At 44.4% G+C, this 15,963-nt stretch overlaps 1 protein-coding gene across 1 annotated transcript; it reads left to right on the forward strand.

Annotated features, from left to right (window-relative positions):
• Positions 1-1,650: 1,650 nt before the first annotated feature.
• On the forward strand, positions 1,651-4,263 carry LOC148096861 (stonustoxin subunit alpha-like). Its single transcript, XM_087834675.1, has 3 exons — positions 1,651-1,682; positions 3,476-3,522; positions 3,671-4,263. The coding sequence occupies exons 1-3, from the start codon at positions 1,651-1,653 to the stop codon at positions 4,261-4,263; spliced, it is 672 nt and encodes a 223-aa protein (XP_087690801.1).
• The last annotated feature ends 11,700 nt before the right edge of the window (positions 4,264-15,963 follow it).

Genomic DNA, 15,963 nt, shown 5'->3' on the forward strand with positions numbered 1-15,963 from the left:
TGGCAGAACTATATTACTGAGCTACACGTTTACTTATTTAATTGATGTCTGTCAATAAATCTGTTTAATTTAAATGCAAATAGCCCAAATCCTTATTAAAGCATCAGGTTCACTTATAAAGTATTCTGTAGTTATCTTAGTGTCCATCGCCCTTCCCAACATGGGAATAAAGCAGCTGTGAGAGAATTAAACATTAATGAATCAATGGTACGGAAGTGGAGGAAGCAAGAAGAATGAGCTGAGTAAAGTTTGACTTATGCAACATTTTTGTTTCGCTTAATGCGCCTTATAATCCAGTGAGCCTTATGGTCTGTAAAATATGGTGCGTTTGCAATACCAATGTGCACAATATTGGAACGAAATTCTTTTATATTGACAAACAGCGGCCCACATTAAACTGTGACTGTCACCAGGTAATGTGGGCGTGTTTCCTGAATAAGCAGCAGGTGGTAAACAGCTGACAGGTGAACAGGATGCATGCAGGTAAACTCGAGGGCCCTTCCAGCTGATCGGTGGTGTCGTGAGGAGAATTTCAGCTCATTATTCATGTTACAGAAACACAGAGGTACGAGACCAGGCAGAAGACTTTCTGATTATTTGTTTTTAGTTCAAATAATTCCATTGTTGTCTAGTGATGGTGTGGTAAAGCTCTGTGAATGTGTCCAATTTTTCTGGCCAGTTGCTTCGCCCAAAGGCAGATCACACAAAGCCTCGTTTAACTGCTTATTATGAAGAACTGACATCTGCTGGTCATTTAATGTTCAGCAGCACTGCTGTGAGAATACCTGTAGGATACATACCAGTGGATATGTAAGCACATGCACAGCTGCAGGGCTAGAAGGGCCCAAATGAATGAAATAAATAGATTCTTAAATAATTAATTAAAAGTGTCAATAATTGTTTAATTAAATATATTTAAAAATCAATCAATTTGAAATTCATTTATTGGAAATTACATGGCATTAAATCAATGATGTATATATTTAATTTATTAAGTATTTTGAACTTAATTCATTAATGACATTTAATAAATTATTTAATGATGACTAATTGATTAATTATTGATGATTAATTAACCCTCCACATGATTTAACCTCTATAGAGATGATATTTTATCTAGATCGTGTTTTTTTCAAAGGTTCAGACCAGAAAGTTTAACATTATTATTTTTCTCATTATTGTCTCTTCAGATTGAGTGTCTGTAATCTCTCAGAGAGAAGCTGTGAAACTCTGTCGTCACTACTCAGCTCCCAGCCCTCTAGTTTGAGACAGCTTGACCTGAGTAACAATGACCTGAAGGACTCTGGAGTGAAAGTTTTGTCTTCTGGACTGAAAAGTCCATATTGTGAACTGGAAACACTCAGGTCAGCGTTCTTGAAATGATCAGTAGATGAGGTTTAGAGGTTTACAATCTAAGGTTTAGATTGACTAATGGCTATTTTTAACTCCTGTTTCATTTTTGGCTGCAATTTCCTGTTAGCATTTAGCTATTTTGCTATTCTCTAAGAGTATTTGTCATGTCTGCAGGCTGTCAGGCTGCCTGATCACAGGGGAAGGTTGCAAGTCTCTGGTCTCAGCTTTTAGCTCCAGTTCTTCCCATCTGAAAGAGCTGGACCGAGCTACAATAACCCAGGAGAGGCAGGAGTGAAGATGCTTGAGCAGCAAAGACTGGACACTCTGAGGTATGTAGATGGCTGTTACAGCCACAAACAGTGTCTGATAGATGAGGAAACTGGCTCTGTCTGATTACTTAATGCTGGAAACCAGTGTTATTTGAACAATCACACATATAGGAACATTTTTCCCATTTCTGGTCTAACTTAAACAGTAGATGTCTGTATGGGGTCTCAAAGGACAAAATCTCTGTCAGCAACAACGGTGCAGCCTGTTCAAACTGATCTCTGGAAAGGAACTGACATTTTCACTCTCTTTATTTATTTTAAGTTTTATCTGTGTGCAGAGACCATGTCCAGGACATGTTTAGCCTGGCCCAGCATGAACTAGAATTAGGGGGAAGTTGTTTCCCCAGCTTAGAAAAACATATTAGTAAAAGTAAATGGATTACTAGGTCACTCAACTTAACTGGCCACCTACTAAAATGGGCTATTTTGCACTGCTAGTTTGCTGCTTCTGAGCGTTTACTACTGAAACTTGTTTGTGCTAAAATATCAAATTGATCTTCTGGACTTTGTGATAATAGTTAGTGGAAAACAACAGAAAAACAGAATGCAGTCAAAGTGAACTTTGGTCGATCAACCTTAAAATTATAATTATAATAAGAAATAATCATTCCAACAGAAAGAAGAGATTAAGAAACAAAGGGATGGAGCTGGTGGAGGAAACCGGGTCACCGGTTGGGTGTTAGGCCCAGACTAGTGGGTGTTTTTGACTGTAAAGTGGATGTAGCACTAACAACCACTGGTCCTGTTACCCTGCAGCCTGCACTGCAGGATATGTGTTGCAGCACTGAGAGCTCCAGAAAGAGCCTTCATGGTGGCCCTGCAGCCAACCAGCACTTCAGTCAAATGCTGTCAAAAGTGGTCCCAGAGACACTGTTAGCTGTAACCATCAATGACCAAGAATTGTGTCATTTAATTCAGGGTTTCCCTGTATTATTGTTTGATATCATTTCTGAATAAATAAATCAAGATGACGAGCCTTTACATGCACTTATGTTAGTATAAATATACAAAAATAAAAGATCATTTTCCTGTTAGGAGAATAAGAAATAAATATATTCATCACATGCATCAAATCACAACCTCCTCCTGCAAGAGTGCAGCATTGTGATTGGTTGATGCTGTTTCCATCATTTATGTTTGTTTACCTTCAACAAATTTGCTCTACAGAGCATTTATTAATTAGAAGGATTATTAATAAACATCTTCCTCTCCAGCTTTTGGTGGAGTGAAACAATAACTCCTATCTCCAGAGGTCCACAGGTCCACTGGCACCTGGTCCTAACTTCACCCATGTCTGCACCCTCAGACATCCCACTGTGGAGGCCTCCTCGCCTGGACCAGTGGCTGCCCTTGTGAGACAGACTTTATGGTCACAAACAGCCCTAATCTGAGAATGAAGGCTCCTTTACATAGAAAGCAGTATGTGGTGTGATGACCGCTGCATTAGCTCAAAATATGTGATGCACTGGCTGCTGCACTCTACCTGTACTGAATCAGTTTTTGTAGCCAGTCCCAGTCTTTACATTTAATATGCAGCCACTCCCTGACAGCATGAATGTCACAGTGTGTTGAACCTTGACTGTGGCACATGTCAATGCTCCCTGGACATCGTGCTTAATAAAGGAGATTAAATGTGATGTGATTATGAGTTTTGCTCTTTTGAAGTTGAAACATTTATGTGTCAAAATGTTGGACTGTTCCTTTATCAGTGTGTAACAGTGTGTGTATGAGAGCCATGTAATGTCCATGTGTGCATGCTGACTGTGCTGCTCTGACCCCCCTCCTCCTTTCAGGGTGGAGCCTGCTGGAGTCCGATGGTTGAGACCAGGTCTGAGGAAGTGTAAGTGTGTTTTTAATGGGATTCATGAAAACAAAGCAGCACACATTCAACCATCTTCATCATGTCAGGAGTCATCATCAAAGTGTCAATCAATGAACAGATGATGGATCAATAACTGCAGCTGGATTGTGTTTGTTCTCTCCATCAGATTCCTGTCAACTCACAATCGACACAAACACAGTGAACACAAAGCTCCAACTGTCTGACAACAACAGGAAGGTGACACATGTGGAGGAGGTTCAGTCATATCCTGATCATCCAGACAGATTTGATGTTTGTGAACAGCTGCTGTGTAGAGATGGTCTGACTGGTCGCTGTTACTGGGAGGTCGAGTGGACGAGGAGGGCTTGGATATCAGTGAGTTACAGAGGAATGAAAAGGAAAGGAAGGAGTGATGAGTGTGTGTTTGGTGGAAATGATCAGTCCTGGAGTCTTTTCTGCTCTGATCATTATTCCTCTGTGTGGCACAATAAACGAAACACATCCTCCTCCTCCTCCTCCTCTGTCTCTAACAGAGCAGCAGTGTGTGTGGACTGTCCTGCTGGCACTCTGTCCTTCTACAGAGTCTCCTCTGACTCTCTGATCCACCTCCACACCTTCAACACCACATTCACTGAACCTCTTTATCCTGGATTTGGGTTCTGCGCTCACTATTCCTTTCATATGCAAATGCAACTGAAAATAATGAAATACTTTACAGGTAGAGAGGCAGTTTTGGAGTCAGTGACTCTGTGTAGTTAGTGTTACAGGCCTTCGATGGGGTCTGTTTTTAAACTGTTTTTTAACAGAAAAGCAGAGACAGGAGACATCAGTTGCGTTCGGTCTGCAGGCTCTTCCTCGTCTGAGGCCACGCAATTACATTGTCCATAACTCTAAATGAAAAGTGCATACCACCATAAAATCAGGTCTTTTACATCAAAACAATTCACAAAAAATTTACAATTGTGACCATACACTTGTGGGCGTCACACCTGTACTACTACACTGACAGAGAGAAGATTCTGCGATTGTCCAGGGAAAAAGGTCGCCTCTTCTACAAAGAAATACCTGTACACATCTTCCCTGACATGAATCCCAAGGTCAGCAAACGTCGAACATCATTCTACCCCGTGAAAGGGAAACTGCGGAAGTCTGTACTACCCCGCGAAGCTGACTATAACGGTGAACAATGCCAAGCACTCATTCACAGATCCGTGCAAAGCAGAGTTTGTCAGTACCCACGTCCAGAGTCCAGCCACATCTACCGACAAGGAGGGATAGTGGGTGCCATCTCTACAAACAATATGACCCGGGAGGGAATAGTATATAATAATAGACAATCTTAAGGAGTTTGGCGGTAAGTCTGATGTCTACATCAGGGTGATTGAATTGATAAACTCTTTTGCAAGAATATCAGATTACTCAATTAACTGGTCAAAATCTACAGTCCTTCCTATTAATTGCTGCTTCCATAATTCCTCTTCTACTCCACTGCAATCGGGAAATATAAAATATTTAGGTATTAATATTTCTCCCAAGCTTGCAGATCTAACTAAATTAAACCATACCCCACTTTTAAAGAAAGTAGAAGGTGATCTGGCTAGATGGAAATGTCTACCCATATCACTCATGGGAAGGGTTGCTGCTATAAAAATGATGGTATTACCAAAAATAAATTATTTATTCTCAATGATCCCAACTAAACCGCCGCAAGATTGGTTCAGATCTCTAGATTCATATATGTCCAAATTCCTTTGGAAAAATAAGCCCCCACGTATAAGCTTAAAAACACTACAAAAGACCAAGGATAAAGGAGGATTAGAACTACCTAACTTTCAGCACTACTTCTTAGCCAACAGGCTTCAGTTTATCTCAGGATGGCTAAAACATACCCTTTTAGATGAACCTTGGCTAGATGTAGAACAAGCACTTTGCAATAATTTAGAGATTTCAGATCTACCATTTATCAGCTCAAACATCCAACGACATGAATGCTTCAAAAGCATCAACATCAGCTCTTCTCTGACAGCATGGTGGGAGTTTCTGAAGTTGACAGAGTCTTCATTAATCCCATGCAAACGTACACCTATCTGGAACAACCCTGACATATTACAAAACAATAATATGATAAACTTTTCAGATTGGAATGGTAAAGGAATCAAATATGTAGAACATATACTAGAAGGAACAGAATTTATTTCATTTGACAGACTAGTTACACAATATGGGATCAACAAGAAAAGATTTTTAGAATATCAACAAATTAAATCCATAATAAAAAAGAAATTTAAACCAGGTCAAGTTGAACTACAAACACCACCAAGTGTGGTTCAATTTTTTACTCTTAAAACCCCCAAATTACTATCCAAAATATACAGAATGCTTTCTAAAATAGATGAATCAATATCACTTCCTATTGCAAAATGGGAAGCGGATTTATCAGTTAACTTAGACCAAAACTTCTGGTCTCAGATTTGCTTAAAAACCTTTCATCTAATCAAAAATCCCAGTCTTCAATTAATTCAATACAAAATACTACATAGAGTGCACTATACAGGTCATCGGATGTTCAAGATGGGCTTTGCATCTACCAACAACTGCTCACACTGCCAAACCAATTCACCGGACAATTATATCCATGCTCTTTGGTTCTGTCCACCAGTTCAGATGTTTTGGCGCGAGATATGTGAAGACTTATCAAAGTGTCTGAAATGTAACATTCCAACTTCCCCCTTAGTGTGTTTGTTGGGCAGCTTAGATAATGTCACTTCAGAAAAGAATATAGCCCATATGGTTTTCACTGCCCTATGCATAGCCAAGAAAACAGTCCTCATGAACTGGAAAAATAAAAACAATCTTAATTCTAACCAATATAGAAATTATCTATTAGATTACATTAGTCTTGATACAGCCTCTGCCACCACATCAGATCAATCGCTCTGGGCTCCTCTGATCAGCTCCATCACCTAGTGGGGGTGGGGGGTCATATTTTGGTCTCGCCTTCACTGTTGTGATTGGTGTGGGGGTAGGGTCAGGCTTAGGGCGTCGAGGGGTTCCTCGGGAACATCTTCCTTGGGGGGCTCAACCCGGGGTAGCGGTCATGGCCAATTAGGGGCTCTGTTGGCTCTTAGGTGACGGTTTCCTCGTAGCTACGTGCAGCGGGGCTAGGGGAGGGTCTGTGCTGACGGACGGGGGTTACTGACCTGGTTGCCTGGCTGCCCCTGGGTGGGTCCGGGACGGGCGTGAGGTTCTGGGGGCGCTCCGGCTCTGGCCTGGGGCCCTGGCCGGGCCTCGGGGGCCTGGGTCCTGGTTGGTGTGTTGCCGGGGTTGTGGGCCGGTGGGTATATGGGGGCCCACCACTGGCGCGGGGTGCCGCCGGTGCGCCGAGCCACCTGGGGGGCTCTTCAACTGGTGTGGGGGGTGGGGGGGGGGGGGGGGTTGTCACATCTTGCAGGAGCTTTCCTCTCTCAGGAACTCTCTCTGCAAGAGGGGGAGATACAGGAGAGGTGGAGGAAGATCTCAGCCTGGGCGTCTATTGTCTTATGTAGTCTGGAAGATGAGTGGATGATGGGGTGGGTGCAGTTTTCTCTGTGGTGGGGTTGGGTGGACTGCCCCGGGCTCTGTGGGGCCGGGCGGCGCCGCTGCACTGGGCCCCGGTTCGGATGGGCCTGGGCCCCCCTTCTCTGGCGGGTCGCGGAGTATGGGGGTGCCTACTGGGGTCAGCGGGGGAGCTGGCCCCAGGGAGGGGTCACTTGCCCCTCCCTTCCTTCCCTCCCCATCTCCAGCTGCCTCCCTCTTCCCGCTCCACCACAACCACCCACACATGCAGGGCCTTGGAGTAGGGGTGTGTCACCAGGGTGCAGAGGAGGTAACCCCCCCCCCCCCCCCCCCCCCCTGTCCCCTTCTGGCTGCCTCTGCCTCAATTTTATCCCGCAACTTAGACATTCACATTACTCACACTCTCATTACACATACATATAGGATCTTGGGGGTGGGCACGCTACACGGAATCTCAATTACCATCAGGGTGTACACCTCACCCCTGGCGTCGTTGCCCACCTCTCAATTTTAAATACACGTAGACATTGAGGGCTAGCAGGAGGGACTATGCGCTTACCTGCTGCTCTCTGGCAGGTAGCTCCATTCCCTCCTGGGTTTTAAATGCACCTTAGAACACACATACATCAACACTACAATGAGCGGGTGGAGGGAGGTTGGGAGTCTTCTCTCACCCTCGTTCTCTGCGGTCTGCTGGAGCAGGGGGGCTAGGAGGAGGAGTTGGCCGTGCGACTGGGGTCCGGAATGTGGGGCCTCCCTGCTGCTGCGGAGTCGGGGCGGTCTGCTTCTCCCCACCGCAGGGAAAAAGGGTAACACAACCTGGGTCTGGGTGCAGTTCCCCCCTCCAGGGGCAAGGGTACCTAGACCCGGTTTGTAGAGTACGCTTGGGGAGTGTGATTGTGTGTACAGCGTCTCTTTATGTCTGTCTCCACGTTGGTTAAGTGTGGAGTAAGTGCATATGAGAGCATGAGGGTGGGAATGGATGTTTGTATCTGTGTGTGCCTGTATGTCTGTGTCCATATGTCAGGTTGGGTATCAGACGCCACCTCTCTGAGGACAGCTCAGGCCCTCCAAGGTTTGGAGGCCTATCTCCCCCCACCACTTCCCCTGCCGGGGGCGGACTCCCTCAGACATCGGTGCGTTGGTGGTTCTTTGTGTCCGGGGGTGGGCGTCCGGGTGCACACCGGCTCACTCCTTGGCGGCTGCTTATCGGGGCCTGGAGCCTGGGGCTCGCTTGGGCCACTTCGGAGGTGGGGTGCCCCCGGCCTCTCGGCCTGGGGCTCGGTCACTCAGGCACAGCTGGCTGCCGGCGGAGCTCACGGGCACGTCGCTGCAACCCCCCCTGGCTTCTGCTCCGTGGCTGCTGGGTGTCCCCTCATCTGGGACTCTCCTCAGCTCTTTCTGGGACAGTGGCACGGCTGCCCATCTGTTGGTCTTCCTTGGTCTCTTGTGTTCTGGGGGCCTCTGGATGTCTGGAGTTTTGATCTCCTCCATACCTGCTTCATGCCCTGGAGGACGGGGCAGTGGCCCCCCCACACCCTCTAGCAGATCATTACATGAGGGAACCTTTTAAGAAAACAAGCGCGTCCATGCTCACAGGTGTGCACACGGGTGATCACACACACAAACTACACCCTTTTTGGCTCCTGCCTCAATGCACACTGTGCTGTCGATCTTGCGTGCTGCACAATAGTGTTTAATATTTAGTATTTACTGTCATATTCCCATATATCATTGTGATGTTGTTTATTGTATTACTCTCGTTTTCTTCTGCTTGTTTTCTTTTTTCTTTCTCAACAGGTGATCCAGGTGATCGATACATGTATTTTTTTTTCTTTTTTTTTTTTTTTTTGCTTATTCTGTTTTTTGTTTTTTGCCCTTCTCCCCCGTCCCTCTTCTCAACTGTTTTTCTTTCCCTCTTTCTTTCTCCCTTTTCTTTCCCCCAGTCAAGTCTGTCCCGTGTTCAGCAAGTGAAAATAAAATAAAGAATAAAAGGTGAATCAAATGGACCATTACGGCAAAGCTGGGATGGTCAATTTGGTAAAGAAAATCCGTTGGGCATCTTTCTTCGCCTTTAGACAATAATTCTGATGGCAAAGGAGCCAAACGGGACAGGCAAAAAAAAAAAAAAAACAAAGTCTGATGTCTACAGCCTGTGAAAAGCTGGACAAAAAGTGTTTTTCTTTTCTTTTCCATTTGCAGCTCAGTTTTGCTGCAAATGAAGAAAGGGTTCTGGTTTGAGTTCATGAGGTTGTTCTTTAGTTTGGTTCAAGTTGTGAATTTCATAGGATCACATTTAGAAAGCTCAGAGTAAGATCCATCAACCATTCAGTAACAGCTAATAACTATTGGCACCTCTGCTGAAAGAGCGCAACAAAATCTTGTCAACTTTATAACATGGAACTGTAGGGGACTCAGAGGACCAGTGAAACGAGGAAACATTTTAGCTCACTTAACAACAGTAAATGCGGACATAATCTTTTTGCAAGAAACGCGTCTAAAAGTACAAGAGCACAACAGATTACGATGCAAATGGATAGAACAAATATTTCACTCTACGTTTAATGCAGGAAGCAGAGGCACAGCCATACTGATCAAAAAATCAGTACCATTTACAGCAGCAAAAATACTACCAGACACTCAGGGTAGATATGTTATCGTAACTGGCAAACTTTATGGTCATTTAGTTACGTTAGTAAACATTTACGCTCCAAATGTGGACGATGAGCAATTTATACGGTCGTTAATATCAAAGCTTCCGGATATCGACACTCATCAATTAATCATAGGAGGTGATTTTAACTTGGTGTTAAATACTAACCTTGATAGATCATCAAGTAGACCAGCCAAAATATCTAAATCAGCTAAGGCCATCCAGGAATTTATGGGAAATTATGGAATAATTGACCCGTGGAGAGCTCAGAATCCTAATGTGGTACAATCACACAACAAAGATATGGAGATTTGATAATAGTTTATTATAAAATAAATAAATAAACAGGGGATAGAAGACTGTAAGAACCAAATTGATTTTTACCTGTCAACTAACAACACTCCAGATATCACCAGGTCTACCTTGTGAGAAGTGCTAAAAGCGTATATTTGGGGGCAGTTAATTTCGCGGAAGAGTTTAATGAATATACAACAAAGAGAAGAAGAAAGTTGTATAAAAGACAAGATACAGGAAGTAGACAGACAACACACGGCGCGGCACAAGAAGAAACTGTCCCTGCAAGCTGATTTAGAATCGATGTATAACAGTCAAGCTTCTAACCAGGGCAAAATATAAATATTATGAACAGGGGGAAAGGATGGGTAAAGTTCTAGCACAACAAATCAAGAGACAAGCAGCAACAAGATTGATCACAGAAATTCGCACCAATACGGGACAAATAACGAGGGACCCAAAGGAGTTAAATAGCACATTCAAAAGTTTCTATGCAGACTTATATCAAATCAAAAAAGAACCCCGCACTATTTGAGATGTTCTTTAATAAGTTTAGTGTACCTGTGATCAACCCAGACAAAGTAGAACAACTCGAAAAACCCATAACTATACAAGAGATACAGCAAGCAATAGATAATTTACAGAACTCCAAGGCTCCGGGTCCAGACGGTTATACTTCGGAATTCTACAAGGCCTTTAAAGACCATATCTCACCCCTGTTACTAGAAGTATATAATGAGGGGCTGGACAAAAAAGCCCTACCGCCGACTCTATATTAGGCAAGAATTTCTTTGATCTATAGAAAAGAAAAAGATCCTTTAGACCTGGCTTCATATAGACCGATCAGCTTAATTAATGTAGATAATAAGATACTTGCAAAGATTTTGGCAACACGCCTGGAAATGGTTCTGCTAACAATTATGTCTCAGGACCAAACAGGATTTATTAAAAACAGGCAGCTGTTTTTTAATATTAGAAGACTATTAAACATTATCTATACGCAAGACAAGCATAATCCTGATCCTGAAATTTTGCTTTCTTTGAACGCGGAGAAGGCCTTCGACAGGGTCGAGGTTCGGATTTGGCCCTAAATTTATTTCTCTGGTTAAACTACATCCAACCAAAAGTGTTGTACAAACAAACAATGTCCACTCCGACTATTTCGATCTGAATCGCTCAACAAGACAAGGCTGTCCTCTCTCACCTCTGCTTTTTGCATTAGTTATTGAACCTTTAGCTTTTCTACTGCACTCAACAGACGAATATGCGAGGATCAGAAGGGGAAAAGCAGAACATAAAGTCTCGCTTTATGCAGATGATTTACTACTGTATATCTCTAACCCTGCAAAATCAGTCCCAGTCATCATGGAAATTTTGCATAATTTTGGAGAAGTGTCAGGATACAAATTGAATTTATCTAAAAGTGTGCTGTTCCCAGTCAACTCTAAAGCAATAGGTAACCCAAGTAGTTTCAATACCTTACCATTTCGGGTTTCTAATCAGTTCCAATATCTTGGAATAAATATCACTCAGGATAATTATGGTTTATTTGAACATAATCTTTCTAAATTATATGATGAAACCAAAAATAACATAGACAAATGGATCAATCTACTGATTCCACTAGCAGGGAGGATAAACATTGTTAGAATGAATATTCTCCCCAATTCTTAATTTTATTTCAGTGTATTCCTAATGTGATTAATAAAGCCTTTTTTAATAAATTAGACTCCTTAATATCATGTTTCATATGGAACATAAAGAACCCAAGAATCAAGAAAGGCTACCTGCAGTGACCGACAGGTCAGGGAGGGATGGGGTTGCCATGCTTCCGTCTGTATTATTGGTCATGTAATGTTCGTTCCGTGTCGTTTTGGTTGTGCACTAAGGGGGCCGACTGGACAACGATGGAGAATGAAAGCTGTTACCCCTCCTCATTAGAAGCTATGATCTATTCAGCTCTCCGTGTCCCTAAACATGACTTTAAAAATCCTGTAATCTCTCATACAATTAAAATCTGGACACAGATAAGGAAACATTACGGGTGGAAGGAAGCCTCCATACTAACTCCACTCATGAATAACGCAACATTCACACCATCACTTTCAAACATCTCATTTCCCCAATGGAACCACACAGGGCTGCACTCAATAAAGGATTTATTCATCAACAAGGGTTTTCCCACATTCCAGAAACTGCAAGAAAAATTTGACTTGCACAGTAATGACTTTTTCAAATACTTACAGATCAGAAGCTTTGTAAGGAGGCATTTTCCATCTTTTCCAGATCAGCCCCCAGACTCTGCCTTAGGTAACTTACTTCAGTTTGATCCACTCAAGAAAGGACTAATAACAAAAGTTCACAATGCATTGTCACAACTGGATGGAACTGCCACACTTGACTATCTGAGAGAGGCCTGGCAGTGTGACCTTGGTACAAGAATCACAGACAGTCAATGGACAAAAGCCCAGGAAAATGTTCCTCTGTTTGTATTCGTCATGGACTCTTAGTACCGCTCTCTAAACACACATGTGAATCTCAAAGAAGAATAAGAGAGAGCACAGATTTAAACCATGCAGAACGGAGGCTGTGACTCAAAGAAGAAGGCAGGAAGATGATTGGACTAGAGTAACGATGACAGTATTGAGATGGACAGCGTGGGAATATGGTAGCGGTGTAATGAATAGACTAGCAGCCGAACACAGATCTCGAGAGGCCAAAGCAATATCTGCCTGGAAGTCAAGAATGTGCTCCGATCGCCCCGATTGGTCCTGGGATGTGGAAGGCTAGAGTGCTGTTTATAAACCCTCCACAGAAATGCAGCTGTGCAAAGAGCAGAGGTGTTTTGGGCAGTAAATACAGGATGAACTGTGCCTTATACTAATTTGGCTAAGGGAAGCCACCATTTTGTTAATGTCTCTGTGCCGTCCTGGTGTTTCTTGGTTTTAGTGCCTCCGTGTTCCAGGGGCTCTCTCTGTCTCTTCAAATCAGTCACAGACATGAATGTATGGACTGGGAATCTAAAAACTGTTTCGCAAGAGACTTTGCTTTTATCTGAAGTCCCGCTTGAACTTTCTCCCTGTCCGTCTGTATCCCTGATCCCTCGGCAGCTCCTCCCCGCACCTGTACCAGTTCCTCAGGTAGGAACAGCTCCCCAGGTGAGGACAATCGTAAGCCAGTCCTCCTCAGTACCCGTGCCCGTTTCTCAGGTGGAAGCAGCTGGTGTCTGGTGGGTCCCTGCAACTGTGTCCAGGGCGAGGGCAGCTGTGACCCAGTCCTCTCCCGCACCAATATTTCTTCCTTGGGTCGAGGTGGCTGGCACCCAGCGAGCTCCTGCGTCGGCTCCTAGGGGGAGGGCGGTCAGGACTCAGCCCATCCCTGCACCGATACTTGCTCTTTGGGTGGGGGCAGCTGTTGCTCGACCAGTCCCGCCACCTGCACCAGATCCCAGGAAGAAGATGGCCAATCCTCCACAGCCGTGTTTTCTTCCTGTGGCAGCTGGAGGCTCAGGAGAGCCAGCATCCTGCTTCACCAGGCTGGGGTTCAGCTGAGCCTGTCCAGTCTCCTGCGACCTCCACACTGCCACCTGCTCCAGCAACCAAGGTGGTGGGTCCCACTTCACCTGAGCTCATGTGCCACGGACCTGCACACCGCCAGGACCTGCTCCGCTCAAGTTGGAGGGCTGCACGCCGTTAAGACGTGCTCCACCCGAGCAGCCTGGGGTCGACGCCAGTCTGGCCCATTTAGGCCATCAAGGCCTGCACGTCCACGTCCTGCCAGGTCACGTACTCTGAGCCACTGACCTGAAGGATTTTAAGATGGACAATGAATTAATTATTTATCTGTTGTTTTGTTTTTTTAATTTAAGAAAATGTTTTCTTTAAAAGAATAAAATCAAATATGGCATGTAAATACAAAGGGTTTGTTTTGAATATTTATTATTGCTCAAGTGTTTTTATCTGATTACTCACTGGAATAATGAATAAATCAAATCAATTGCATGATCAGATTGTGATGCAGATGCTAGGCCCAAACCCTGGGATGTTTCTTTGTGGTGAGTGGTATTTGCTTACAGGTTCAAGTGACCACCGTCACTGAGTATGCTTGGGTGATGTGCTTGGTCTTCAGCAATATACAACATAACATTGTGACAAGATAATCAAGATTACTCACTTCACCTGTGATTTTGACATTGTGACTAAATGTGGTACTAATGACAGGTAGATGCAGTGCAGTCTATACTCTACAACCTGACTTGAGTTTGCAACTACTCGAACCAAATGTATCAGCAAAATTAGAATTTAATGCAATTATCTGTGGGCTGAATCCCTGCAAAATTTATTTTTTGGAAAGTACCAATTTCCAAGGCCACTCAATACATGAATTTAAAAATGTCCATCTGCACCCCAGGGTAGACTCAGGAGCAATGTTCCCTCTAAGCTGCGCGTGTGCACAATTGCGCACTGCTGGCACGGCCTCTGCGCACAGAAAATCTAACTTGAATTGAAATTAAAACTTTAACAATTATGGGATTAGAACAATGCCACCTTATCCCAAAGTCCAGCCAATGATGCAATTCACATTCGTATATATGCAACTAATCAACGTGGCTGACAGGCTATGACAGCGTCCTTATGTGCGACACTAGTGATGGGATTTCCGGCTCTTTTTAGAGAACCGGCTCTTTCGGCTCGGCTCACTAAAAAGATCCGGGTCCTTCGGCTCCGAACAGGCTCTTCGGTTGTTTTGTTGCTTTAATTAATTTATCAATAACAATAATATAAAATTATGCACAAAAAAGTGGTTTTATTTATATATGTTTTTATATAAATATATGCGGTGGCCCCTAGAGACAAAGCAGGTACAAACTCCAAAACACATTTCTAGCGTTAAGTGAACTTCCAAACAGAGCTACCTAAATCACTTAAATTACACAACTGAAAGAATATGTGTATTGTTTGTGTATTTATACACAAGCACTCATATATATTAAAATATATATTTTTTAACCCTTGTGCGCCCGCCTGTTCTCGGGGCGTGGGTTGTGATGACCCCCGAGGGGCGTGTGTGTTGTTATTAGGATGGTATTGATGATGATGATGATGATGATTATGATGATGATGATGATGATGGGGGGGGGGGGGGTCTTGGTGACCCCCCTCGGGGCATATGTGTGTTATGATGATTGTGTTATGATGTGTTATGAGCGGTGGTGGTGGTAGCGAGGAGCGGTGGTGAGGAGCAGCACGTTCTTGTTCTTCTTTGCCACGTAGGAGAGGATAATCGTGTCGGGCCCTTGTCCTCCTCCTCCTCCTCCTCCTCCTCCTCCTCCTCGTCCCGCGGAGCCGCCGAGTACTACGGATTCGACGGAGCCCACGGCCCTGCCCTTGACGCAGCGCAGCTCTCTGGGGATCTCGGGCCTGTTCGATTGCAGAGTGCCCAGCACGGTGTGGCCTCTTTCGCGATAGAGCCTGTCGGCGAGCTCGCACGAGGTGAAAAAGTTGTCGCAGGTGACGTTGCGTCCCGGCGTCAATCCCTCGGTGAGGTCCACGACCACTCGAGTGGCCAGGTGCTTTTCGGGAGGGCCGCGCTTGTCGGGCTTGCCGGTGTAGACTTGCATCTTTCACACGTAGCTGGAACGCGCGTCGCACGCCACCCATATCTTGATCCTGTACCTGGCCGGTTTGCTGGGCATGTACTGTCTGAACGGACACCTTCCTGATGGCGAGAGAGATGGAGAGAGAGAGAGAGAGAGAGAGACGTGAGTTTGACAGAGAACACACGTGCAAGCGTGGACGATAAAGTCATGTAAAAGCAGAAACGCAGAACCCGACGACGACAATAGCAGAAAGCTAGTGTTGTCGTCGTTCCCGCTCCTCTTCCTCCTCTCATCCGCACGCAACACACACGCAACACACACACACGCAACACACACCACGTACCTCTGAACGGCACCA

The sequence above is a fragment of the Neolamprologus brichardi genome, chromosome 22 (assembly GCF_056152115.1).
Source record: "Neolamprologus brichardi isolate AB-2024 chromosome 22, ASM5615211v1, whole genome shotgun sequence".
Lineage (NCBI taxonomy): Eukaryota > Metazoa > Chordata > Actinopteri > Cichliformes > Cichlidae > Neolamprologus > Neolamprologus brichardi.

What these genes read in the sequence shown, in the direction of transcription:
- LOC148096861 (XM_087834675.1), top strand. Translation starts at nt 1,651, where the DNA reads ATGCTTGAGCAGCAAAGACTGGACACTCTGAG. An exon ending in CAAAGACTGGACACTCTGAG is followed by an intron (nt 1,683 to 3,475) that starts GTATGTAGATGG and finishes TCCTCCTTTCAG; the next exon opens with GGTGGAGCCTGCTGGAGTCC. An exon ending in GAGACCAGGTCTGAGGAAGT is followed by an intron (nt 3,523 to 3,670) that starts GTAAGTGTGTTT and finishes TCTCTCCATCAG; the next exon opens with ATTCCTGTCAACTCACAATC.